This window comes from Dreissena polymorpha, unplaced genomic scaffold (assembly GCF_020536995.1).
Source record: "Dreissena polymorpha isolate Duluth1 unplaced genomic scaffold, UMN_Dpol_1.0 chrUn020, whole genome shotgun sequence".
NCBI lineage: Eukaryota > Metazoa > Mollusca > Bivalvia > Myida > Dreissenidae > Dreissena > Dreissena polymorpha.
The window spans coordinates 191,512-217,819 of NW_026273334.1; the positions used below are offsets into that span (position 1 = coordinate 191,512).

The 26,308-nt window shown below is 34.6% G+C and overlaps 2 protein-coding genes across 16 annotated transcripts in view; both read right to left on the minus strand.

The window, feature by feature from the left end:
- Positions 1-26,308, minus strand: part of LOC127863617 (PTB domain-containing engulfment adapter protein 1-like) — a 49,055-nt gene that overhangs the window by 6,316 nt on the left and 16,431 nt on the right. For 2 of the 15 annotated variants that reach the window (XM_052403237.1, XM_052403238.1), the window contains exons 3-10: positions 17,246-17,382; positions 14,989-15,053; positions 9,971-10,042; positions 9,433-9,531; positions 8,220-8,357; positions 5,339-5,455; positions 3,776-3,880; positions 2,306-2,395 (exon numbers count right to left, since the gene is read on the minus strand). In XM_052403237.1, the coding sequence (XP_052259197.1) occupies positions 2,306-2,395; positions 3,776-3,880; positions 5,339-5,455; positions 8,220-8,357; positions 9,433-9,531; positions 9,971-10,042; positions 14,989-15,053; positions 17,246-17,255 (696 nt within the window). In that variant the 5' untranslated portion in view covers positions 17,256-17,382. The other 13 variants (XM_052403239.1, XM_052403240.1, XM_052403228.1 and 10 more) reach the window with 12 other exon arrangements.
- Positions 11,927-14,977, minus strand: LOC127863621 (uncharacterized). The gene is made up of 2 exons (XM_052403248.1): positions 13,680-14,977; positions 11,927-13,344 (listed from the first exon to the last, which is right to left on the minus strand). The coding sequence occupies exon 2, from the start codon at positions 13,256-13,258 to the stop codon at positions 12,356-12,358; it is 903 nt and encodes a 300-aa protein (XP_052259208.1). The 5' UTR covers positions 13,259-13,344; positions 13,680-14,977; the 3' UTR covers positions 11,927-12,355.

The following is a 26,308-nucleotide window of genomic DNA, read 5'->3' on the forward strand; positions in this document are numbered from 1 at the left end:
AACCTTTCACTACTTGACCTCAAACTTTATGGTCAACTTTTCCCTCCAAGTAACCAGCATAATTACTGTGGTGAAATTGGGTCAAAGCTTTCTCTAAATATCGTTTTTGAAAAGGATTTCCAGTTACAAGCCCTTGTTAGATTGACATTTGACCTGTTAACCTTAATATCAATTGGAATCATTGTTTCCTCACAAAATCCAGAATGTCAACTTAAATGATCAATATGAGAGCAATGTTGGGTATATCATAGTGAAACAAAACAGTCTACACACTGAACAACTGACTAATGCAAAGCAATATACCCCTTCTTTTTCAAAATGAGGGGTAGGATATAATCAATAATCAGAAACTAGCATCAATTTATCCAATTTCATAATTTACTTTTGCAAAGAATTTTGTAAACTGAGCTTCTTACAACAAAACATGTACATGTATTCAAATAATAAGGGTATACAGAATATCTATTGTTAAAAGAAATAATGCTAAAAATGACTTGGTGACCATGTGTTCTAGTCTTCACTTGGTCCAATTGTTAATATGCAGTCACACAAACATAGCTACTTGTTAGAAAAGGGCTGCATGTGCACAGCAGTTATACAAAATGTGCTGTTATTAATGAAACACTACAAGTAACCTTTTTATAGTAGCAATGCATATGTATCTGGTTTTCCTAGGGAAAAAAACAAGTTTCTTAGTTACACCTTATTTACTATCATAAATGCATTTATAATGAATTAACGTATACATTTTTAACAAATAAGTTTGCTTTAATCAAAATGTTCATAAGAGCAAATAAACGGTTTAACCCTTTGCATGCTGGGAAATTTGTTGTCTGCAAAAATGTCGTCTGCTGAATTTCTAAAATAAGCAATTCTTTGATTTTTTTTCAAAGAATACTATCAGAATAGCAAACAGTTTGGATCCTGATGAGACGCCACGTTCTGTGGCGTCTCATCTGGATCCAAACTGTTTGCAAAGGCCTTCAATATTCGGTTCCAGCACTTAAAGATTTAATAATCAGGTAAAAAGATTGAGGGTTGGCAACTTGAAATGTCTTAGGCTCCTTCCATGGTCTGTAATTTTTTTTAAAGCTTTAATTTAAGGTGCAGAATATCATAGAAAAAAAGGCAAAATGAATAGAAAGAACAGAAATTACAAATAAGATAGATATTTTTAAGAAACATACAAAAGTATCACGCATCTATACAGTAGTACGAGCTTATTAGCTAAGCATATGCTTTTGCATGGTGCACACTTATATTTTGAGATATTATGATATTCTTTATTACCAAACGGTAAAATTAATGGTTCATGCCCTCGTTTATTAAATAACAGCTAGTTAAGTAAGTAACAAAGCTTTCTATTGACACTAGTATTGTGTTTGACATTATATTCTATTACAAAACCTTGCTGTACACTTTCTTGGTAAAGTACATGTTCTTCAATAGCATTTTAAGTGTACGAGAATGTTTTACTTGTTGGATCTATAAATTGGTAATCATACATGTTCACTGTTTCAAAATATTAAGACATGTTGTTCATGTTTTAGAGAATGACTATAATGTTGGATACCTTAATAGGTGGATACAATTATTTCTAAGTTAACATCATATTGAAATATAACTAAATGTTATCTCACAAGAGATGTGTTTGTCAGAAACACAATGCCCTCTACTGCACCGCTTTGAAGTCATATATTTGACCTTTGAAATTGAAGGATGACCTTGACCTTTCACCACTCAAAATGTGCAGCTCCATGAGATACACATGCATGCCAAATATGAAGTTGCTATCTTCAATATTGCAAAAGTTATGGGCAACGTTAAAGTTTTCGGACGGACGCACAGACTGACGGACAGTTCAACTGCTATATGCCACCCTACCGGGGGCATAAAAATATGCATGAAATATCTTACAAAATGTATTTGAATGAGCAAATAAAGCATCACCCAAGCTGAACTGCAAGCAAAACAGCTAGCACTACTATATACTATATATGAGTCTAGCTAAAGGAAAATTTGGTATTTTTTGCTTATGCATAAAGCGTTGTCCCACATAAGCCTGTGAAGTCTGCACAGACTACTCAGGGACAACACCTTCAGCTTGTATGAAATTTATCTTCTGAACAGTCCAGTTAAGATGGAAAGTATCATCCCTGATTGGCCTGTGCCGACTGCACAGGCTTATCTGGACTGACACTTTAAAAACATGCATTAAGCCAAGTTTTCACAGAATGTTATATGGCACTTGTGTATTTTCCAGATATTTGTGGTGAAATAAATTCTCAAAGGAAGTTACACATACCGGGCTGTCAGTACAGGTCTCGCCAACGTTGTTAGGAAATGTGAAAACAGTTGGCTGGTTGACTGGTCCCGTGTCAGTCAAGGAAGATATCTAGCATAGCGAATATATGATACATGAGGGATAACTCTAGCATGGCAAGTAAAGGAAGAGGGGAGATAAATCAAGTATTTGTGAAGGGAGTACATGTTTAATGCATAGTATACAATGTGCTACTATCATATGCGAAATCAGAATAATACTTAAGCCAATGCAAGGTAGAACTTGTGTGAGAAACATCAATACCAAGGAAGTTAAAAATAAGTCATTGAAATTTTTAAAAACAAACAGGACATGGTCAAAATAGAGAAACGGAAATTAAACATTTTGAAATGCGCAAACTGCAAAGTCAAACTTCAGAAAGACAATACTAGCATTAGTAATAACAGAAATGTGAACCTTTGATTTCTCTACAATAAAAGCACACTGTCAGTTAAAGACATATTTTAAGACTTTACTAGCACACATATATGAGATACAGTAGTCAGAGTAAAACTATTATATTCTCGGTAAGAAAGTAAAATTTGTTCTCCAAAACATAACATTTTGACATCCTATTCCTTGATTCAATCTTGAACATGTGGCTTTTGGTAGATTTTTTAGCTACTACTACATAAAGGAAGTAACAATCATTTAAAGTACCTGAAATAATATAACAGCTTTTCATGCCAAACCATCATCAGTTATGCGATGAGATTAAATGTGACAACCATGTTATTTAGTGCAATAGGAAATGAACATTTAATAAACACTTACAGAGTTTAAAATGCAAAGAAAACAAACATTTTCAACCTCAAAATAATATCCAGAATCTATAATAAAGACAAGGGACAAAATTGTCACAAACCAGGTTTTCATTGTGAAAAAAAAATCTGAAGGGAGAAAACTCAAACTGATCTTTTGAAATGAACAAACAAAATTAACCCCCTTTGTAAGTTTGTTTTTTAAAAAAATCTATTTTTAGTCGTGGCGACCTTGACCTTGGAGATATCGACGTAATTATTTCGCGCGACACACTGTCCAATGATGGTGAACAAATGTGCCAAATGATTTTAAAATTTGACAATGAACGACATAGTTATGGCCAGGACAAGCTTGTTCCGCCCGCCCGCCAGCCAGCCCGCCCGCATTCGCCAATCTAATAACCAGTTTTTTCCTTCGGAAAACCTGGTTAAAAATGACTAATACAGTAATATTCACATTTGTAAACATTTGACACAACACACAACATGATAAGGACCAAGCTACAATTGATTTCCTTTTGTATGGCTGAAAACATGCTCAGCATATACCAAGATAAAAAAGTGCTACATGTACATTGCACATTGATAATTAAATAAACATTTTGCAATCATATCATGTGCAGTTACACCATGTCAGGTTATGGGTTGCTGTACAACCATAATCAGAGTAATGTCCCCTGACTTCACTGACCTGATTACTTTGTTTGAACTGCTCAATATCAGCACGATCTTTCAGGGCTTCCAGCTCTCGTATGCGTTGTTTAAGCTGAGTATTTTCCTGTTCAAGTTGCTTCACCTGAAACAATCCATTCTGACCTTACATACACAAACACATGAAATGCCAATGTAAGAGTGATGCTATGAAATCTTTTTTTACAAATGTTTGAAAATATCATTTTGAATTTATTTCATTAGAAATTATGTCTCACTTTCAAATAATTTTCACAATAAGTCTAGTAGTTGTCTACTTTGTCTACTGATAGTGGTTGTCATTTATATAACTTATACAAAAAACAACTTTAACATGCCGATACGATCTGAGCATGCAACTATTGTATCTGACACATAAATGAACCAGACTTAAAGCAAGTGCGTAAAATGTAGCCATCCACACAGGTTAATCAGGGACAACACTGTCTTCTCTTACATAAGTTTTCATTTAAAGAAAGTCTCTCCATAACAAAAGCCAGTCTAGGCAGAAAGTGTCATCTGAGATCAGCCACCTCAAACTGCACAGGCTAATCTGGGACAATACTTGAGTCGCGTTCTGAGAAAACTGGGCTTAATGAATGTGCATAAAGTGACATTTTTCATTTAAATGAAGTCTCTTCTTAGCAAAAATCCAATTTTAGGCGGAAAGTGTCGTCCCTGATTAGCACAGGCTAATCTGGGACGACATTTTACGCACATGCATTATGCCCAGTTTTCTCAGAACGCGACTCACTTGATGCACATGCATGAAGCCTAGTATTCTCAGAGCCCAGCCCAAATGTTTAGCGGACACAACAGATTAACACTAAAATCTTGGTATCAATTTCGTTTAATTACATGATACAAGAAACAAAACTGGCCTGTTCTATGTTTTCTTTATTAATCAATATGTAACTTAATGTTTGTAAATAGTGAATATTGTTTGCCATTTTATTTTTATTTTTTTTAAATTTATTTTACAAAATGGCTAAACATGTAAATGTTAAAGAATATCATAGGTTCATATCAACATCGCCCCAAGGAAAACTTAATCTTAACTGAAGTCTCACTGAAGGGTCACTTCATATAAAATGTTCATTGACCAAAAAACAAAAACAACGTTCAAACTTGAAATGTGGGAAGTCAATATACCTGGTAGATCTAGTGATCCATAATCAGAGAATACCCACACAACCCACAACTGTCTATAAAATTTCCACAGATTTAACCCTTTACCACTTAGATACGAATTTTGACACATTTGTAGTCCCATAGAAAGTTAAATTTAATTAAATACCACTCTTACTAAATTTAAGTATTAAAGGCTTCATTTTCAACCCTTAGATTCTGATGAGCAGCAAACAGCATAAAACCTGAACAGACTGCGAGTTACTCACAGGCTGTTCTGGTTTTACGCTGGTTGCAAAAGGCATTGACACTTAGCTTCTTACGTGGGTAAGGGTTAAAGAACCTCAGGGTTTAAGAAAATGTAAACTTGAGTTTGCCCTAGATGTATGACAATATGGTCCGCCCTAGATGTATGACAAAAATGTCCCAGATTTACTCTTCTCTGTAGGGCATCTTGTGCTCGTTTCAAATCCGCGTCTTTGCCTTGGGTCTCCAGGAAGCGCCTATATGCAAGGTCAAAAGCTTGACCGATCGTAAGAGTTATCTCCTCTGCCTGAAAAGTGACCAATCAGTTTGATAACCATGCCCATTAAGCTCAATCTTTATATACCTTGTATGTATTTATGTTCTTCAATTTACAATTTATGAACAGTTACGTTTTAACCTTCTGACCTGACCTTTGGCCAGGTCAATCAAATTTTGTCAAATACTTTGGTCAGTCAAATTTTGTCAAATACTTCATGTGTGTTCAATATACTTGTAAAGTTAATTTAATACACACAGAACTACCCAAAAAAATAAGTCAAAACAGAACAGCCCTTAATTAAAAGTTTGAGGTATTGGGTTTTAATTTACAAAAATTAAGCCTTATAGTAATTTTTTCGCCAAATTTATGGCCATAATTCCATTCAATTCCCTATCTAAAAAAAGTATATTTTCCCCCCAAAAGACAGCCTAAAATTCATAATTAAAGCTTTTCAAAGTTAAACAAGAGGGCCATGATGGCCCTGAATCGCTCACCTGACTAACCAAATACAATCCCAACCCAGATTTCATCAAGATAAACATTCTGACCAAATTTCATAAAGATTTGATGAAAACTGTGACCTCTATTGTCTACACAAGGTTTTTCTATTAGTTGACCTAGTGACCTAGTTTTTGACCCCAAGTGACCCAAATACATTCCCAACCCAGATTTCATAAAGATAAACATTCTGATCATCTTTTATAAAGATTGGATGAAAACTGTGACCTCTATTGTCTACACAAGGTTTTTCTATTATTTGACCTAGTGACCTAGTTTTTGACCCCAGATGACCCAAATACAATCCCAACCCAGATTTCGTCAACATAAACATTCTGAGCAAATTTCATTAAGATTGGATGAAAACTGTGACCTCTATTGTCTTTACAAGGTTTTTCTATAATTTGACCTAGTGACCTAGTTTTTGACCTAGTGACCTAGTTTTTGACCCCAGATGACCCAAATACAATCCCAACCCAATTTTCATTAAGATTAACATTCTGACCAAATTTCATAAAGATTGGATGAAAACTGTAACCTCTACTGTCTACACAAACAAATTGTTGACGGATTTTCTATTATTTGCAGTGCCCCAGATAAGCTGCGTATCTGCGTCTTTTACCCTATTAAAATGTTTAAAAAAGCAAAGAAATACAATATCATGCGTATTGAAAACGCAACCAATTTGACTTTTACGCAAACTCGTCAAATGGGATGCGTACAATACAATGGCTTCGATCGAAAATGCTTTTCTCATCTTCGGTATTTTCTCTTTTGAAGTATTATCGTAACGAGGCGATGCTTTCATTCAGCAAGCACCTGGATGTTTGAGCAAGAAACAGTCAAACTAAATAAAACGCTCTGCGGACTAGATTTCATAGTAAAATAAAGAGTCTGACCAAATAATTTACGACGACATACATGCGTTTTCAATCTGACTTAATCCGTCGTTTTATAACTCAGTTCACCCTATTTCAAGAATGAAATCACCCTATTTTTCAAAATCAAAGGGTGAAAACCCTATTTCCCAAATAATTATCTGGGCCACTGATTTGACCTAGTGACCTAGTTTTTGACCTCAGATGACCCAAATACAATCCCAACCCAGATTTCATCAAGATAAACATTCTGACCAAATTTCATAAAGATTGGATGAAAACTGCGACTTCTATTGTCTACACAAATTTTTTCTATTATTTGACCTAGTGACCTAGTTTTTGACCCCAGATGACCCAAATACAATCCCAACCCAGATTTCATCAAGATAAACATCCTGACCAAATTTCATAAAGATTGGATAAAAACTGTTACCTCTACTGTCTACACAAGGTTTTTCTATTATTTGACCTAGTTTTTAACCTAGTGACCTAGTTTTTGACCCCAGATGACCCAAATACAATCCCAACCCAGATTTCATCAAGATAAACATTCTGACCAAATTTCATAAAGATTGGATGAAAGCTGTGACCTCTACTGTCTACACAAGGTTTTTCTATTATTTGACCTAGTTTTTGACCAAGTGACCTAGTTTTTGACCCCAGATGACCCAAATACAATCCCAACCCAGATTTCATCAATGTAAACATTCTGACCAAATTTCATAAAGATTGGATGAAAACTGTGACCTCTACTGTCTACACAAACAAATTGTTGACGAACACACGCACGCACACACGCACGCACGCACATACGGATGCTGGACATCACACGGTCACATAAGCTCACCATGTCACTTCGTGACAGGTGAGCTAAAAAATATATATCATAACAATAAATTTCACCATTTAGTTCCCTTACCAATCCAGCTCTATAATTTTAATCTAAAACAAGAGATGTGTTTGTCAGAAACACAATGCCCCCTATTGCGCCGCTTGAAATAAAATTTCAATATATCATTTGGCAGGTTTAGAAATTATCTCCCTTTTAAAGCTTATTACTTCCCTTGGATTGTAATTTTTTTACTTTTAACCTTGAAGGATGACCTTGACCTTTCACCACTCAAAATGTGCAGCTCCATGAGATACACATGCATGCCAAATATCAAGTTGCTATCTTCAATATTGCAAAAGTTATGGCCAATGTTAAAGTTTTCGGACAGACTGACGGACGGACTGACGGACGGACAGACAGTTCAAATGCTATATGCCATCCTACCGGGGGCATAAAAAAATGAACAACCAAAACAAGTGTATGCTCAATGTTAAAGTATTTAGTAGCCAAAGAAACAACAACACCAAATACCAAATGTTAGTCGCAAGTCTGAAGGGTGACATTGACATTATGCGGTACTTACATTTCTCTCACTGGCAAACACATAGCAGTAGTGTGTGTTGGAGGCCTGGGACTTGGCAATGAACGTGAACATACGCTTGTCTGACTTGTCATCAGCACAGTATGATATCCGATGCAGGGGGTACTGATGGCGTATCATCTGAAATTCAGTCAGAATTTGTTGAATGGTGTATACAACCTATGGGTAGAACCAATATGCAAACTTGTTTATACTTTGGAAAAACAAGAGCTTAATCACAGACAAATAAGTAGGACCCTACTGTTAGTATTTTTTTTAATTATTGCAAGATTCAGAATTTATTTTTTGTTGTTTCTGTTACCATAGCAACAACATGTTTTGTAGGAAAAAAAGGCACTAACATAATGTAACCATTCCCATTATTGCCTTCTTTTCAAATTCTGAGTTATAGCAGGATCCAGATTTTTTTGATGATTTAAAAAACACATTACCATTGTCAACCATGACTGAATTTTATATTTAAACACTAAAGGCTTGTCAGAACAGTCAAGCCCCTTGTCCAGGAAACCATTTATATTGAAAGAATGACAGTTTAAATTAAACATAGATCAGGTCACAGGCAGTACACTCAAAAGAGTATAAACAGGGCGAAATTGTATTTATATTACAATTTTCGGTTTAACAACCAAGTTTTTTTTTTAATTCATGAACGTCAATACTCTTTTGATATCATATAAAGTGCAAATTATGAGGTTTCTAATATAATGTTATGCTAATTGGGAAATGATTCCATGTTTACACACTTTTAATTTACTCCATATAATCAGATTTAAAATAAAACTCAATACTGTTTGGTGCAGGTTTTCAGGCCTTAAATGTACATCATATAAACACTTCTGTTACAGCTGCTAATAAGAACTCAGCCTAACCTTGTTTTAAGCTTAACTTCAACTGGTACCAATAAAATGTTTGTAATAGTCTGATGTATGATAAGTTACAGTCTGCACAAGCTGTATAATGCCCACATTGGGCAATGACCTTTAAGTGTGACCTTGACCTTTGTTTAAGAACACAGGTTTTGTGTCTCCGCATGGTGAGCATTTTTGGCAAGTATTATAAAAATTGCCTAAGACTAAGTGACTATCTGGACCAGCTAGATCATGTCCCATGATGCACCCTTGTCCCACCTAGAACAATTACAAATAACACATTTGTACCTGTATACCTGTATTCCTTTTCTTCTAACATTAGTTACCTTTGTCTTTGGATCTTGTATAGCCACTCCATCTACAGAGATTGAAATCTCCACCTTTGGTGTTCTTTGGCCTTCTGTTTTCCGTATAGACTTGTTAAACTGAAATACAGAAATATGTATTACAAATGTTATCAACGCGGAAAATGTTGGTGTTCTTTTTATAATGTCAAGCTTATTTTCATTTAGGTTGCCAAGCCATATGGAGATCTGAGGTTCAATTCTTACTCTGAGAGCTTTTTCAAGTTCTCACTACATGGCACTAAGTACTCAAGTACTGGCTTTATGGTACTTGCCATGAAATTGACTTAAGTGCCTCGCCAAGCCCTAGATTTAAGATGCAATCAAGCAAACATAATATGTTCTCAACTCTACAAACAAGGCCACCGTTTGCATGACAGTTGGCACACACACCATTTCTTATAATATATCAAAAGCCTTATAACCACTAAGTATATTGTCATTAAAGGAACTCAGTGTTGTGATATATTCTTTTACAAAAGTGATAATGAAGAACATTTCATCGGTAACAATAGCCTACCTTCCTTTTTCGAATGGCTTCCTTCACCACTTCTGTCCCTTTAGGAGAGTCCACCTCGCATTCTCCATAAAACTGGAAACAACACAATGAAATAAAGTAATCTTATTTACAATTCAACTTAGCCTCCCTCTACTAAAAATGGAACTTAACGCATGTGCATAAAGTGTCCTCTCACATTGGCTTGTGCAGTCCTCACAGGCTAATCAGGATTGACACCTCCGCCTTTAACTGGATTTACGCTAAGAAGAGACTCCTTTTAAAACTAAGCAAGAGCTGTCTCCATAGGATGACATATGCCCCCAATAAACGCTTCGATAGAAATTATGAGCATTTTTCGAAACCTAAACGCATTTTTCGAAACCTAAACACGGACCCTAAGTTCAAGGTCAAGGTCAAAGGGGTCAAAATTTGTGTGCGTATGGAAAGGCCTTGTCCATATACACATGCATACCAAATATGAATGTTACATCTGAAGAGACATAGAAGTTATGAGCATTTTTTGAAACCTAAACGCAAAGTGTGACAGACAGACGGACAGAGAGACGGACAGACAGTGGGATCACTATATGCCCTCCTTTGGGGGCATAAAAATACAATAAAAGCGAAAGCAGACAGCACATGCTAATCTGGGACAACAATTTACACATACATTACAGAGTGACGCTTCAATTAAACAATTCAATAATCAGCTAAACCAATTAACTTAACAATTAACGTTATCCGCACTTCATGATTACACTGAAATCTGCTCCACCATTTTGTTGTCATATACAATAGATAAATGTAGGTCCCTAGACTTAGTTTAACAATTAACTCATCGGAATATCAGACAGCCCATGAAGTAACTCCACAAGCAAATGTTACATTTTAAAAACATGGTTAGTGTGTGTTTTGGGTATTTTGATTCGCCTTAGATTATCAACAGATTTCAACAGAATATTCATGACGTCCAGGTTACATGCATTGCATAATATTGACTCTCCTGCTCTTTATTTATTCAATAACATGTAATTCAATCATTTGACATCAGTATTGAATGCTTTTACAGTAAAGTATCTGTCAAAATAATGGAAACAAGCAAATTCGTTGAATTGATATCCCCCGCCAATATGCTTCTGGACACATAAGTGTTATATTTGACACTAAAAAAAGCATTTTTTCAAGATACAAAGGGCCATAACTCTGTTATTAACAGATGGTGTACAATGCCATTTGGCGTGCATCATCCTCCATATATATACTCATACCAAGTTTCAATGAAATCCGCCAAAGCACTTCCAAGATATGGCTCCGGACACAAAAGAGCCGGACGAACGGAAAGACGGACAGGAAAGACGAACAGATGGACGGACAACGCCAAAACAATATCCCTCTGCCTATGGCGGGGGATAACAAATGCAATCAAAGTAATGGGAAAGTGGGTGATTTGATCCACCTAGGGTTTGAATAATAAAGAGCATAGAAAGTGATCAATGAATTATCAGGTAGCGTTATCATTTTTGATAACCTCTTAATATTCATAAATGCTTTTTCATTGATTGGTCCTCTTAAAGACCTCAAAGCAGATGGATTCATTAATGGTCTTATTTTTGATCGTGTTTTGTCTGGTCAAATAATGGGTGTAAATAAATGAAGGCGAGGTAAAACGTATAAAACAATAGGTTAAAAGAATCACATCAAGGTATTTGATTCAAAAGATGGCAAATGTGAGTTTTAAAAAAGTCAAATGAAAGCAGGATTTTTCTTCACCATTTTGGGATGGATACCATAAAAAAGCAAATTATAGTGTCAAATTACTTTAACTTTGAAAAAAAAAACACTACAAAATGTTTGATTGACAAAGCTGAGTACAAAAGATAAAACTTAAATAAAATTCTGTAAATAGTAAGTAGAAACTCAATATTCTTAAATTTAACATTTTACAATTATTGACAAGTCAAACCATCCATTGGGAATTTTTTGCTAGGATTTTTGGGGAAAAAAAGGCATTGTCATTGGGAATACAATCAAATAATTGCTATAAAATCAGCCGGAAAAAAGATGATGTTAGAGCATACAAGTCTGAAAGATAATGTTATCTTATAAAATGTTGTATTCATCATTGACAACATGAAATGTTTAAATGTCCTCATAAACAGTGTCTACTTTAAGGTCACTGCTGATAACAAAGTCAAAACCATCAGTTTTTTTTCTAAATTATGAACAGTGTGTACTGGCTAGATTCTAACATAAATATTGGCATATTTTCTACAAACAATGAAAAAACCTGTACTATTTTTTAACATTTCAATTTAAAAAAGAAAACCAAAAATTGCATGCAATAAATGATGATACCCCAGGTGAAAGCATTGTCAGTATTGATTGATTGGACAATATGAATAAATCTTAGTCCAAAATAATGTATTTGAACGCCTTGATAGCTTTTTCAACTGTAGCCGACTTTTCCCATGCTCCCTTAAAGATGCTTGCAAAGTTTTTCCTGGTCACGGTGTTTGGAATATTCAGAATCTGATAGTTCTGAACCTCTTGACCCCATTTCTCTTTTAAGACACCAAATATTCTCAAGTCCAGGGATTGGATAATGTGCGAAGCATGTTCCAGGAGGCAAAACATGTGGACACCGTTTTCTCGACATACATCAGAGGCCCCTAACGTGAGATGAGTTGAGTGCCCGTCAACAAAAAGAAGTACAGGGCGTTTAACATTACGTTCATCAAAACCAGGAATAAAGACGTCCTTTAGCCATGTCAAGAACACATCGCTGTCCATCCAGCCATTACTCGACCTACCGAACGCTGCATCCTCGAATCCCTCTAAGACATTTGTACGGGAGCGTTCATCCGGGTACACAATAAGAGGCTTGATATAGTGTCCAACTGCGCTGACACAAACAAGAACGGTCATCTGGGATTTGTTGCTGCTGGTGTAGTTGTAGACATGCTTGGCACCTTTCGCAGACAAAACTTTGCCGCTCTTGGGGCATAAGGGGAAACCAGTCTCGTCAGCGTTATACAGTCTACTAGGGTCTGTGATCAAGTCTGGATCCTGAACCTCGTCTCTTAGGAATGACCTTAATTCCTGAAACCAGTTCTCAATCTTCGCAGGTGTGATAACAGCACGTTCTTTGCCTAACTGCATTGGTGTTTTTTCTGCAAGCTGAGGATGCCGTTTAACAAAACCTTTGTACCAGTCCTTGCCAGTTTTGTTATCTTTAATAGAGTCTTCAAGAATCTTCTTCACTGTCAAATACAGTTCTTGTCTTGTACGGCCATATCCTATTCTTGACATTTTTCCAACAACCCATCAGCGAGGCGAGTTTCCTCAGCCTCAGTAAGAACAGTTCTAGGCCCTTGTCGGTTTGTTGCATACCTCCCCTAGATTACAAAATTGCAATCATGTAAACTATTTTTTGCAAAACTGCAATATTTAGATCTAGTAATCACACTATAAATTATTGTATTAATTATCTTTTACAAAATTCGATGCCAAAACAACCAAGAGTAAAACGTCTATATGATTATGATTATTACTCAGATAAACAGACTGGTATCTGATGTCCAGATATGGCTATTTTAATAACGGACTTTAGTTAAAGTATATATACATATATAGCTAGATGTTATTAGTGTATTATTATTATTATTATAATTATTTAAATGTAAGATATATATATTTCCAAAGGTATACACATACTTAACAACTCAAATACCTTAACAAAATCGTGCAAAGTGCTTTTAGGTATGCCATAGGACTTGGAAGCTGCGTTAAGCGAAATACTGCCATTCTAGACCAGTTTAGAGGCTTCTGCAATTGTTTCTGGGGTATATTTCCAAGCTTCGATTGCTCTGCTCATGCCTGTTGCAATGGATACATACATCATAAATTGATCGAGATCATTAAATAACCGGAGAACTAGATCTAGACATACATAGCCAAAGTTGCTTTAGATAGATGTGGAAGATAAATATGTCCGGAATTAGACTTTAGACATACTTTAGCAGGTGTATTTCCGAACACTCCAACATGTCAACAATTCCGCATTTATCGATCACTATTATACAGCAAGGTGTAGTCACATGCGTTAACCTGTGTTTAAACCATTTTACAAACCTTAAACAAGCAAAGATCGGTTATCATACCTTAACTAATACAATGAGTCATCTTATCATATCGTGTAATTTTCTTAACAAAAAACGGTATACTTACTTGATCGATTTTTGTCAGGAAAATACCAACGACGTCTTGCCAAGTAATGGAGGAAGCAAAAGAGGCTGGATTTTTTTAACAAAAGCGCGGGTTTGCAAGTTTCGATTACGTCATTGACACATGTTATGACGTTATGGAAAAAATGTTCGGTACAGACCCTCCATCTGGAATTACCCTCACCCGCTCTATATGTGAAATGTGTTATCTTAAAGGTCCCAGGATCTAATGCTGATCATTTTTATATTAACTTTTTAACATGTTATAATTGTGTCTGATCAATTTATAAATTCTATAATTTTGCAATAAACAAGAGATGTGTTTGTCAGAAACACAATGCAACCTACTGTGCCGCTTTGAAGCCATATATTTGGCCTTTGACCTTAAAGGATGACCTTGACCTTGATCTTTCACCACTCAAAATGTGCAGCTCCATAAGATACACATGCATGCCAAATATCAAGTTGCTATCTTCAATATTGCAAAAGTTATGGGCAATGTTAAAGTTTTCGAACAAATGGACTGACAGACAGACGGACTGACAGACTGTTCAACTGCTATATGCCACCCTACCGGGGGCATAAAAACATTAACTTAAAATTTTCCAAAAATATAAATATTGGTAAACAAATCTTTTAAATAAAGTCCAATATGAACTAACAACCGTTGGTACTTGATAAGATGAAATTTTTCCATGTAAAAACATATTGATTTCTGAACATGTTTCTAAGGTTTGATGACTTACTCAATTTCTTGTGCAAAAAATGTATCACTTGGTGCCCTAATTACAATTGAAACAGTCATGTTGCGCTAACCTTGACATTGTAGAGTATATGACCCTTGGTGAGGGCATCTGGTGGATGTATCCACTGCTTGTTTCCTGAAATAAATAAAAAAGCACAATGCATAAACAGAGATATTATAGTGATACACATGCATCTTTTTACCATGAAAATGCAAAAAAAAATCAGTAAGACTTAGAGAAATAACAATTGGACAAAACATCAGTAAATATGTTACAGATTGGTTGCACTTTAACCAGGTACCTGTAAACAGAATAAAATTCATGCAAAACATTTTGATAAACAAATAGGTCAGTATTTTAAAAATATGTTCTTACCCATGAAAACATAACTATGCAAAGAGGCAAGTTGTTTGTATGTTAATGCAAATTTACTCTTTGTGAAAAGGCAATGTGTCCCAATATACCGGTATGGGTAATAATGACAATTAACATAATTATATACTCTCTTTTTTTTCCAATTAAGATTCTGAATGATCCAACAGTAACGGTTCTCTGAAGCAATGCTTTTGTTCGTACATACACACAAAAATGAAATAATTGAGTCCCATATGTTATTTAATAATAAAGGGTTAAACGACTGTCAAGATAAGCATATTTTGAAACAGTATTTTTTAAATATGGTCAATATATACGATGAAAATCAAATGATAAGAACAAATGTTTGGTAAAGTGTGTATAACACAGTCATAGTATATATTGATTGTTATAAAAAAACAGATTTATTGCAAATCAATATGTTCATATACAATTTTATACTTGTGAACCATTATTCTGTAAACAAAGTCATCAGAATTGAGGGAAATATTAATTACAGTCAAACCTGAATTCAGGGTCAGTCAAGGGAAATGACCAAAGTGACCGTTGTCCACAGGTGACCGTTGAATTCGGATCACAATTTTAAGATGGTTTGTCAGTTGGTAGTATTGATACGTCGTTACCCCACCCAGTCGTTTGCATACAGTGTAAAACAAATGCTCATTGCCGTTAACTAAGCATAATAACAGAATTAATTTACATTGAATAATACAGAATAATATATTATAGATTGATATAATTTCATATTGTTATTAAACTAAAGCAATGACTTTATCAACGCTAGTATAATTGTTTACTCATGCATCTCGATCATTCAGTAAATAAAGCTTGTCACGTGCCGTTGACGTCACGTCTGTACAAGTCTAAAAAGCGGATTCGCTGTCATAAACGGATAGTACGGTGTAATTGTACTGTTCTAATTCAAAGAAAAAGACGCACAAAGTTTGTTAAAATTTATTCGTACGCAAAAATCACACAAAAAGCATTTCAATTCAACAACCTCATACAAAATACAAACATTCATTCATTCTTTATCTAAAAAAAACATAGCACATCATGCACAAAAAACAAGATAACTTATCACGCAAAAAACTTACAAACATACACAACCAGATTTTTCCAGATTCAAACCGTTTCAAACACTTGACTCGCTCCTCTAATGTGAGGAACTTACGTTTACCACTCATTGTTATTCCGTGATTTATTATTCTGCTTGCTTTAAAAAAAATGTTGTGTACGCTAGAAAGCTCTTTTAAAGAATGATCCGAAAATGTAATTTTTAAATCGATACTCAATGTTGTAAGTAGAATGTACTAATCAGCGGTCATTAAATAAGCGATAATTACTTTAATCGTGTCACAAACTCTGACATATTTTCTTTTAAAGATACCCCCACAATTATCCCCGGAAAAGAAACCTCCTCAACACCTTATTATTTGTTTACTTGCAGCGGATAGCTTTTATAATATCAAAGACAATTACCGCTTTCAGACGCTTCAACTGCAAAATAGATGGACAAATGATGTGCTGTGTTTTTAATTTTCGCGACTCGAGACGACTGACGGGTGACCGTGGATTTCAGGTCAAACATGAATTTCGGAGTGGAATATAATGGCCGTTGGCCGTTATGGCCAGGTGGCCGTTAAATTCAAGTGTGTTTTTTTGTCGGGGGGATTCCAGATTGACCGTTGTCTGCAGGTGACTGGTAAATTCAGGTGGCTGTTAGGTCAGTTTCGACTGTATAAAAATATGCAATTACCTCCTAACTACAGACCCTTTTTTGTGTGCAGTTTGGTATATCTGCTGCAACGAGAGGTGACTACTCAAGAATAGGCTTTATAGTTATTTTACCTCTAACGGATGTTTTATTCATTTCCAGAATTGTTCATAGAACAACAACAATTATCCTATGTTTACCAAAAACTAACATAAGGTTACAAACAACTCACTACCTGAGCGCATGTCCTCCTCTTGGATATGACGTCTACTGGTTTCCTCGATTTGTGAGAGACTCAAACGTCGGTTCACACCCACATTTATAAACTTTCGCCTCCCAAAGTCCTCATTTGGTATCAGCACTGTGTTTTGTCTGCTGATAAAATAATCTTTAAACACTTTTGCTCTATCCATTGTTTGTGACTTGTAAGTATCCGCGCACAAAACAAAAGGTTCAATTATCTGATTGGTGCATTCTATGTTATACAGTCAGCTTTGTTATCTATTAAAACTATGTGCACCCATTGAATGACCACTTGTAATACTGTCTCCCTGTATCACAACATCTAAAACAACCTTAACATCTTAAATCATGCTGTTGACGAACATTGTCCACATATTTGTGCTATGGTGTATACCTGAACTTCAAATGTTTTCTATCCATTTAGCAACAATGAATTTTTTTTGGTACCAAATGTTTACTCACTGTATTAACTTGCTTTATCACAGGAAGATATTAGGTATCTTTCACACCCTAAATGCAGTATTGCTTTCAAGTAAGGAAAATTTATAATAAACCAGATAAGTACAAGTTCAACAAAATATTACACATAACATCCACTTTTTTTGCAAGAAATCCTGCTACATCTTAAATTTAACATAATTTGTAAAACAGGTTTGTAACTATGTAAATCTTTCAAACAAATGTTGATCACAGCAAACTACAAACTCTCTTACATGTGTAGCATGATATTGACACATACATGTGTGGTGCTGGGACAGTAATTAGGTGACAGGGGAGATCTAGTTATAACTGCTATTACTTACTCAGATACATGTACCGTACAAAAATTGCTTCACAGTTTACATAACAGAGAGTGCATTGACTGAGGACTTTTCCCCAAACATCCAAGTTGTATAGGACGTTTCTATTTCTGATACAAATTTATTGCATGTTTTTGTACTTAAATGTGTATACATTCCTTTCAAAATTAGCAGAGTGTTTATATAATTTCAAATCATATATAATTGAATATACATGAATATCACAAAAGGAAAACTAAATTATGGAATAGATAATATTTAATTTTATTTTATTTTTAATTAAAATCATTACAAATTTTCATTGCACGTCACGTCGTCTCATCCAGTCGCTTATGTCAAACACAGAATTTCTTATATTTTATTATTTTATGTTTATTTGAAATAAACCCAGCAGTTTATTTTCAGGGACTAAATAAAGTCTGCTGATATGAAGGACAATATTCATTTCTAGAGGCTTAGCTTATGGTTATAGTAATTTCCATAAAAACACTTAACTCAGGTCTTTAATCAGATTAGATTGTGAGGAGACAGCCATTGAGTATGCTTCATAAAGCGAGCTTGTAACCACTATACTGGTCATTTGCATAATACACATGCGATAAAGAGTATCTGAGTATCCATAAGCAAATACTGAAACTGGTAAGTTATAGTAAAGATTGGCTTTGAGTTAACTAATAAGTAAAAGATATGTTAAAATTTTTTTCTTTTACATTTAAGGCCCAACAAATTATCTGTGATACGCTTCAATCGAGATGTACACTAAGAAGTACGATTTTGATAAATTATTTTTCTTCCTGTTTATTTGAACAAAGTTGCCTTTAAATTTCCTTAATATCATAAAAAGAGACAATTTTACTTCAATGATACCTTCCAAATGCCTTAATGGTGAACTTAAACCATACATTTTCAGGCTTCATACAATGTTCACACATACACACAAAGCTTCGATCAAATCATTGTAAATATGTTGATGGAGTCACATTACAGACACAGTGTGTGCTCTTTCATGTTTCAAATAAAAATAATATTCTTGCCTTCTATAAGGTTTCATACAAACTTCACGTTTAACTATGTCCTAGTGATAGTAAAACTTTGAGAATTTTTTTTTCCCATTTTAAGGCAGATCTCATTAAACAAAACACAGTGTACTTCAGACAGTCCTGACATTAAGGTTTGAGTTTTTAACATAAAATGTAAAAAAATGATATCATGTCAGCTGTAATGCTTTATAGTAAATGTAAACCAGAAGTAAATGTATACCTGAACTCCAATTAATAATTTTTGTGGCAATATCACTCAGTGTCAGTAAATGTCATGCAAGTACTGTCATATAGATACATGAAGTTATTTTAGAGTATATTCCATGTAAATTATTAAATGTCTAAACACACAATTTATTATCCAAATTACAATATTTCTGGTACTTTTATATTGAAAATTTATATTATTTAGACATTTTGTATTGCATTTTAGACATCGATAAAAATATCGGGACGCCACCATTCTTAAATAATAAACCAAGAGTGAAGACCTAGGAACAAAATACTTAAAAACCCAATTTAACCCTCAAAATCAACAAATATTTCGTACAATTTAACACATAACAAATTAATGTTCCTTATAGCAATAGCCTAGATGCATTATGGTCACATAGATTTAACAAGATACAAAATGCTCTTAATGTTTGTTGTGGGACAATATATTTAACACATTTTCATGTATCAAGCTAGTGTTTGTGTGCTGTCTGAATAGATATCATTGCAGGAAATTAACCCATTTATGCCTAGCGGACTCTCCTATCCTTCTAAATTGGATCAATTTATTTCCAAAACTAGGGATATCTAGTATATTTATTTCTATATTTAGAATATTTCTTACAGAAATTCCTTTAAGCAAACAGTGCACACCCTGATGAGACGCCGCATCATGCGGCGTCTCATCTGAGTCTACGCTGTTTGCCAAGGCCTTTTTTCTAGACGCTAGGCATAAATGGGTTAAAAAAATGGAAAATATTGTGTCACAAAAAATATATACTTGCATTTTGTTTCTCTAACCATACCGCATCTCGCGTTGAGATTTTGGCTATTGCTATAATGAACATTGATTTTTTCATGAAGTGACTTAATTTTATGAAATATTTTGTAAAATAATTGTTGATTTTGAGTATTTATGTTACTTGAAGCCTGTGTGATGGGACTCACTACGGACTACCGGTGTTGATAATCATGTAAGACACAACAATTTGCCACATTGGTAGACACATTGGTAGACATTGCAACATTGGTAGACATTGCAATATTGGTAGACACATTGGTAGACATTGCAGCTTTTACAACATTATACTTCATCATTCTTTATATTTGCAAATCACATTTTAAAGTCAAAGTAGACATTTTGTGAAAATGATTGGTAAAAGAATTACAATTTTTCAACCTTTTTATACAAGCTTTATTGTGTCAATTTTGCATTGTGAAAATATTAAAAGCTTTACTAACCCCTTAAAGTTAATAAACAAAAATTGGTGTTATGATCTTACGTTATTTTACAGACAATAACATGTAAAAATGTAATTACTTGTAAAAATGTAAAAAATGCTACAAGCAAAATCACTTAGTACAGCAGAAACCTAAAGAGAGTACATTAATGTGCTTTTTCATTCATCCATATCACATAGACATTTACAGAATTATTGCAATGCCCTCATAAAATTTGTTTAGTCGTAAACTATCAAATTTAAAATCCCAACCTCTGTTACTTCAAGTTAAGCTACACATATTGAATTATGTATCCAAGAAAACCCAATCACATAGGCAGCCGATATGTTCTGGTTTTACTAGTATCCAGTACAAGACACTTAAAATACCCAGCCTAATGGCTAATGGGCTACATAGAATTCTTTACACAATTTTTCCAAAACAAATTAGTCAAACACAATCACAAAATTAAGACATTTAAATAGCAATCCTTGTCTAAAAATAGTAGTTTATAAATGAATATTTACAACTAATTTTCCAAATATTCAGTACTATTAAACCATAATCCATGAGATTATTGACACTTCATTGCACTAGTCCCATACAGCATTTGACGTGGCTACTTCTACAAGAGCCTTTGAGTTTTAAACTGAACTGACTGAACATGATAACGTGGAGTGTTTAAAGGGCCTTACCCGTACTTTACAGTTACTACATGAAACAGCATAATCTTATAGTGTTCCTTTTACCAGCGTTTTGACAAATAGTAAGTTGAGAAGCAAATTTAATTTAAATAACAACATACTTTTTTGAAATTTTTATTTTAAGAGAAAAACTGTTTTTCACAAATTAAGAATTTATAAAAATGGAACGTTATCATGCAAGAAAAATTACTTTTACTATTTAATCCTGTCAAGCATGCAGATAAAAAGTGTGGGTTAGTGGCAAAATGAAACAGGAGGAGAGTTTCCTTCGCCTTTTGTTTGGCAACAGTTGTTTGTTGACTGTTTAAAGTAATTATCTAATTAACTATGAAACGGTTAACCTTGGGTTATTAATAACCAGTAAAATATTAAAGGGACTCATTCAAAGATGGTCAAAACAACAATGTTAACAGATACAAATATTCAAAGAATACTGTACTTCAGGATGCAAAATAAAACAAATAACAAATACTTATACGGAAAATAATTTTTCGTTAATCTATAATCATCAATTGATACTGATAAAGTTATAAACAGTTGCAAAGGCAAAACAATTAAATTTATGAGGTGAGTTTCTATTGTTTTTATTAGCTCATCTATTTTTTGAAAAAAAAAAATGAGCTATTGTCATCACCTTGGCGTCGGCGTTGGCGTCCGGTTAAGTTTTGCGTTTAGGTCCACTTTTCTCAGAAAGTATCAATGCTATTGCATTCAAACTTGGTACACTTACTTACTATCATGAGGGGACTGGGCAGGCAAAGTTAGATAACTCTGGCGTGCATTTTGACAGAATTATGTGCCCTTTTTATACTTAGAAAATTGAAAATTTTGGTTAAGTTTTGCGTTTAGGTCCACTTTTCTCAGTGAGTATCAATGCCATTGCATTCAAACTTGTTACACTTACTTACTATCATGAGGGGACTGGGCAGGCAAAGTTAGATAACTCTGGCATGCATTTTGACAGAATTATGTGCCCTTTTTTTACTTAGAAAATTGAAAATTTTGGTTAAGTTTTGTGTTTAGGTCCATTTTATTCCTTAAGCATCAAATCTATTGCTTTCATACTTGCAACACTTACTAACTTTCATAAGGGGACTGTGCAGGCAAAGTAATGTAACTCTGACTGGCATTTTGACAGAATTATGTGCCCTTTTTATACTTAGAAAATTGAAAATTTGATTAAGTTTTGTGTTTAGGTCCACTTTATTCCTACAGTATCAAAGCTATTGCTTTCATACTTGCAACACTTATTAACTATCATAAGGGGACCGTGCAGGCAAAGTTATGTAACTCTGACTGGCATTTGGACGGAATTATGGGCCCTTTATACTTAGAAAATGGAAAATTTGGTTAAGATTTATGTTTTGGTCCACTTTACCCCTAAAGTATCATAGATATTGCTTTCATACTTGGAACACTCAAAAACTATCATAAGGGTAAGGTAAAAGGACAAGTTGCATAACTCTGGTTGTCATTGTTACGGAATTATGGCCCTTTTTTGACTTAGTAACTTTTAATATATGGTTAAATTTTGTGTTTCAATCCACTTTACTTCTTAAGTATCAAGGCTATTGCTTTCAAACTTCAAATACTTTCATGCTATCATGAGGTTACTGTACCTGGCAAGTTGAATTTTACCTTGACCTTTGAATGACCTTGACTCTCAAGGTCAAATTATTAAATTTTGCTAAAATTGCCATAACTTCTTTATTTATGATTAGATTTGATTGATACTTTGACGAAACTACTCTTACCTGACATACCACAATAGACTCCACCCAAACCGTCCCCCGTGCCCTCCCCCCCTCCCCCCCACCTCCCCCTCCCTATTTTTTTTTTTTAAGATCATCTCACAAATGACCACCAAACCCTCACACTATACCCCCCCCCACCCCACCCCCCCCCCAATTTTTTTTTTTTAATTTTTTTTTTTTTTTTTTTTTTTTAAGATCATCTCACAAATTACCACCACACCCTCACACTATACCCCACCCCCCCCCCCCAATTTTTTTTTTTTAAACGGTTATGTTTGAAATACCGTCCAACCATCGCACCCAAAAAATCCCCCCCCCCCATCGCCCTTCCCCCCACCCCCCCCCACCCCCCCCCCCCCCCCCCGCCCCCGATTTTTTTTTCTTTTTTTTTTCGCTTTTTTGGAAGATAATCTAATAAATGTCCACAACCCCACACTATACACCCCTCTTCACTACACCCCACCCTCCTTTGTGATTGAAAATGAGAGTCCCTTCACCTTTAAAAAGAAAATAGATGAGCGGTCTGCACCCGCAAGGCGGTGCTCTGGTTATTTTTTGTTACAATACACGGATTGCAAATATTAAGAATAAATGCACAACATGTTTTAATCTGGATGGTAAAGCGGTTAAGGAAATAGCTTTTTTATCTTAAAGTCATTGGTTTGACCCCAGGTCAGGTAAACTGTTTTCTCGTTTTGACCTGCTTTAAATAATATTCTTGTTTTCACCTTGAAATCTTTAATTCCATAAATAATATTTATCAATTTAATAAAAAAAAAATCAAAATATGCCCTAATTTGTTAACAAGTCTCTTGAAAAATTGGTCAACTGTATGCTTGATAGTCGGTTGTTGCAACAGTGGTCAGTAGCAAGAAATGGCTCATGATCACCCATTGACCATTTTGTTTTGACAACTAACAAAACAGTTTACTTTCCAAAAGGGATCAACAAAGCTCAAAACTGAAACTTTGCATTGCATTATGAAACAAATACTTAAAACACAGCCTTTAATTTTGCCAAAACCAGATGTTAATCAGAATTGAGAGGCAAGGCACTATTTGCTATGTCATGTGAACAATGTTTTTTTCTGTACATGTATGTGGACGCCAAATAATGCCAGGAAGTAAATTCAATTGATTTGGAAGTTAGAAAATATAGACAAAAGGCTATTATTGTTAAAAGGTGATATTTCTTGTTTTGACAGCTTTTCAAATGGATCTAATCTCTGCATGCACATTGGTAACATGTCACCCAATTGTCAGCAATGCCTGTAAATGTTACACAAACTGCATCCTACACATGTCTAAAGTGACCTTGTGACCTTGACATTTTACATTGAAACCACACAGTTCCTTGGCAAGCTATTTATAATTTGTATGTGTAGATGTGAAGTTACAATCTGGACCTGACCTTAAAACACAAAATGTCACCTTGACCTTGGAGCTAGGGTGACATGTGTTGCACGTAGCATTTCTGCGTTGAACAAGACCGGGTTCACTAAAATCGCTACACAATTTATGAAGTAATGGCTGTTCAAAGCGATTCACCCCGTTTCGGGCGATTTCGAGTTGAATACCTTGCTATTTATATATTTGATAGTGAATTTTTTTTCTTCAGAAAAGTAGATTTTTCGTTTTAATATGATAATTTATCATTCAAAATGATGTTTTCACTAATTAATATCATAGCCACACACTAACCACCTGTGGCGTAAATCACGTTACGAAATACTGAACTGTACATGTACATTTTTTAGTTTGAAATGCAACATTCAATCGATTAGATTTTCAAGTTAGCCATGATAATGATGGTTGGAGTTCAAGGATAGAACAACATTCTGCAAATTTGAGACAGTTTATATGCGCAAAAATATAACTCAATGCGTTTTGGAATATTGTTTGTATAAACAATCAGTCTTTCGGCCTTTCAACAGGCTGTGTATTAATTGCAGTTAATTGCAGTTAAAGTGACAGTTAAAGTGACAGGCCTTACTCAAGTGTTAATGACATTACACACGTGTGGTCATTGATGCAATTAACGGATCAATTATCTAAGCCACAGTATCGGGAGCAGCCGGGCAAAGTGGGACGGTGAAGTATCAAAGAAAAAAATTTTCACCTTTGCAGACACTGGGACAGTTATTTGCACTTCAAGATAAACCACAGTTTAAACATGTAAAATCGGGAATCGGGAAAAAATTTCATATCAAGATATCGAATTATTCGACATAACGAAAATCGAGATATGCGATATTTATTAATTAATATAAATAAAGAAGGAAAAAAGTTGGGACATTGAGCTTACCTCTACATATCGAGAAAATCGAGATATCCGATGTTGAGATACCAAGAGTATAATGTACATTAGTGTAACCTTGACCTTTGTGGTGGAGAGAAGGTTGTTAATTGCAATACACCTGGTAAACATTTGTGGTAAGTTATTTAGAACTGAATGCTGAATTAGAAAGTTTCAGTCTAAACAAGCTAGGTAGAAATAATGCATACATGCACATAACACATTATGAGTATACAAGGAATATTTTGATCAATGTATGTGAAATCTAGTCAACTTTGTCTATGTAAAAATAAAATTTACTAATATTTCAATAATTCCATTTAAGGAAATCTGCCTGCATCCTGGTTACCAGAACAAAACTCACACTACAAATGTTAGTCATGTAGATAACCTCACACAACAGTTATCAAGTCAATATCATTGAGCTTTCAGGACAAAAGTTTGGAAAATGGAATGCTTGATGGACAGACAGTGCGACTGCCAGCCTACTGGGGTCTTAAAAATATCTGCAAATGTTAAATATTGCTGCATTTCCTTTTGGTGGAAGTGAGTCTCCATATCAAAACAAGATTATCAGGATGATTGCTCCTGAAAATGTGATTTCTATCTGTATGAGTTCATTAAAATGGGGAGAAGAAATTGAGTCAATAACCCTTTGAAAAATCAACAGACCGAAACAATGGCCTTGACCTAACATTGGAGCTAAATGATGTGACAATATGTGTATGTCCTGTAATAGTTCTGGCTACCATAACTTTAAATGTCGCTTTTTATGATTTTTGACTGGCGCGACTTTATAGTTATGGACCAACCCCATTTGGAAAGTCAACCAGAAATTCCCCAAAAGTTGACAGTTAACAAAGACCGGTCCAAAACAGCTTTTAAATGCAGTTATTGGCCCAAATCAACCACTTGAACCACAAAATACTATCTTAAACATTTAAAATTTATCTATTCTGCTTTTACATATCAAGAAAATCAGCGATGTGACAGACTTACTTGAAATGTGATTCTCCCGAGATTTCACG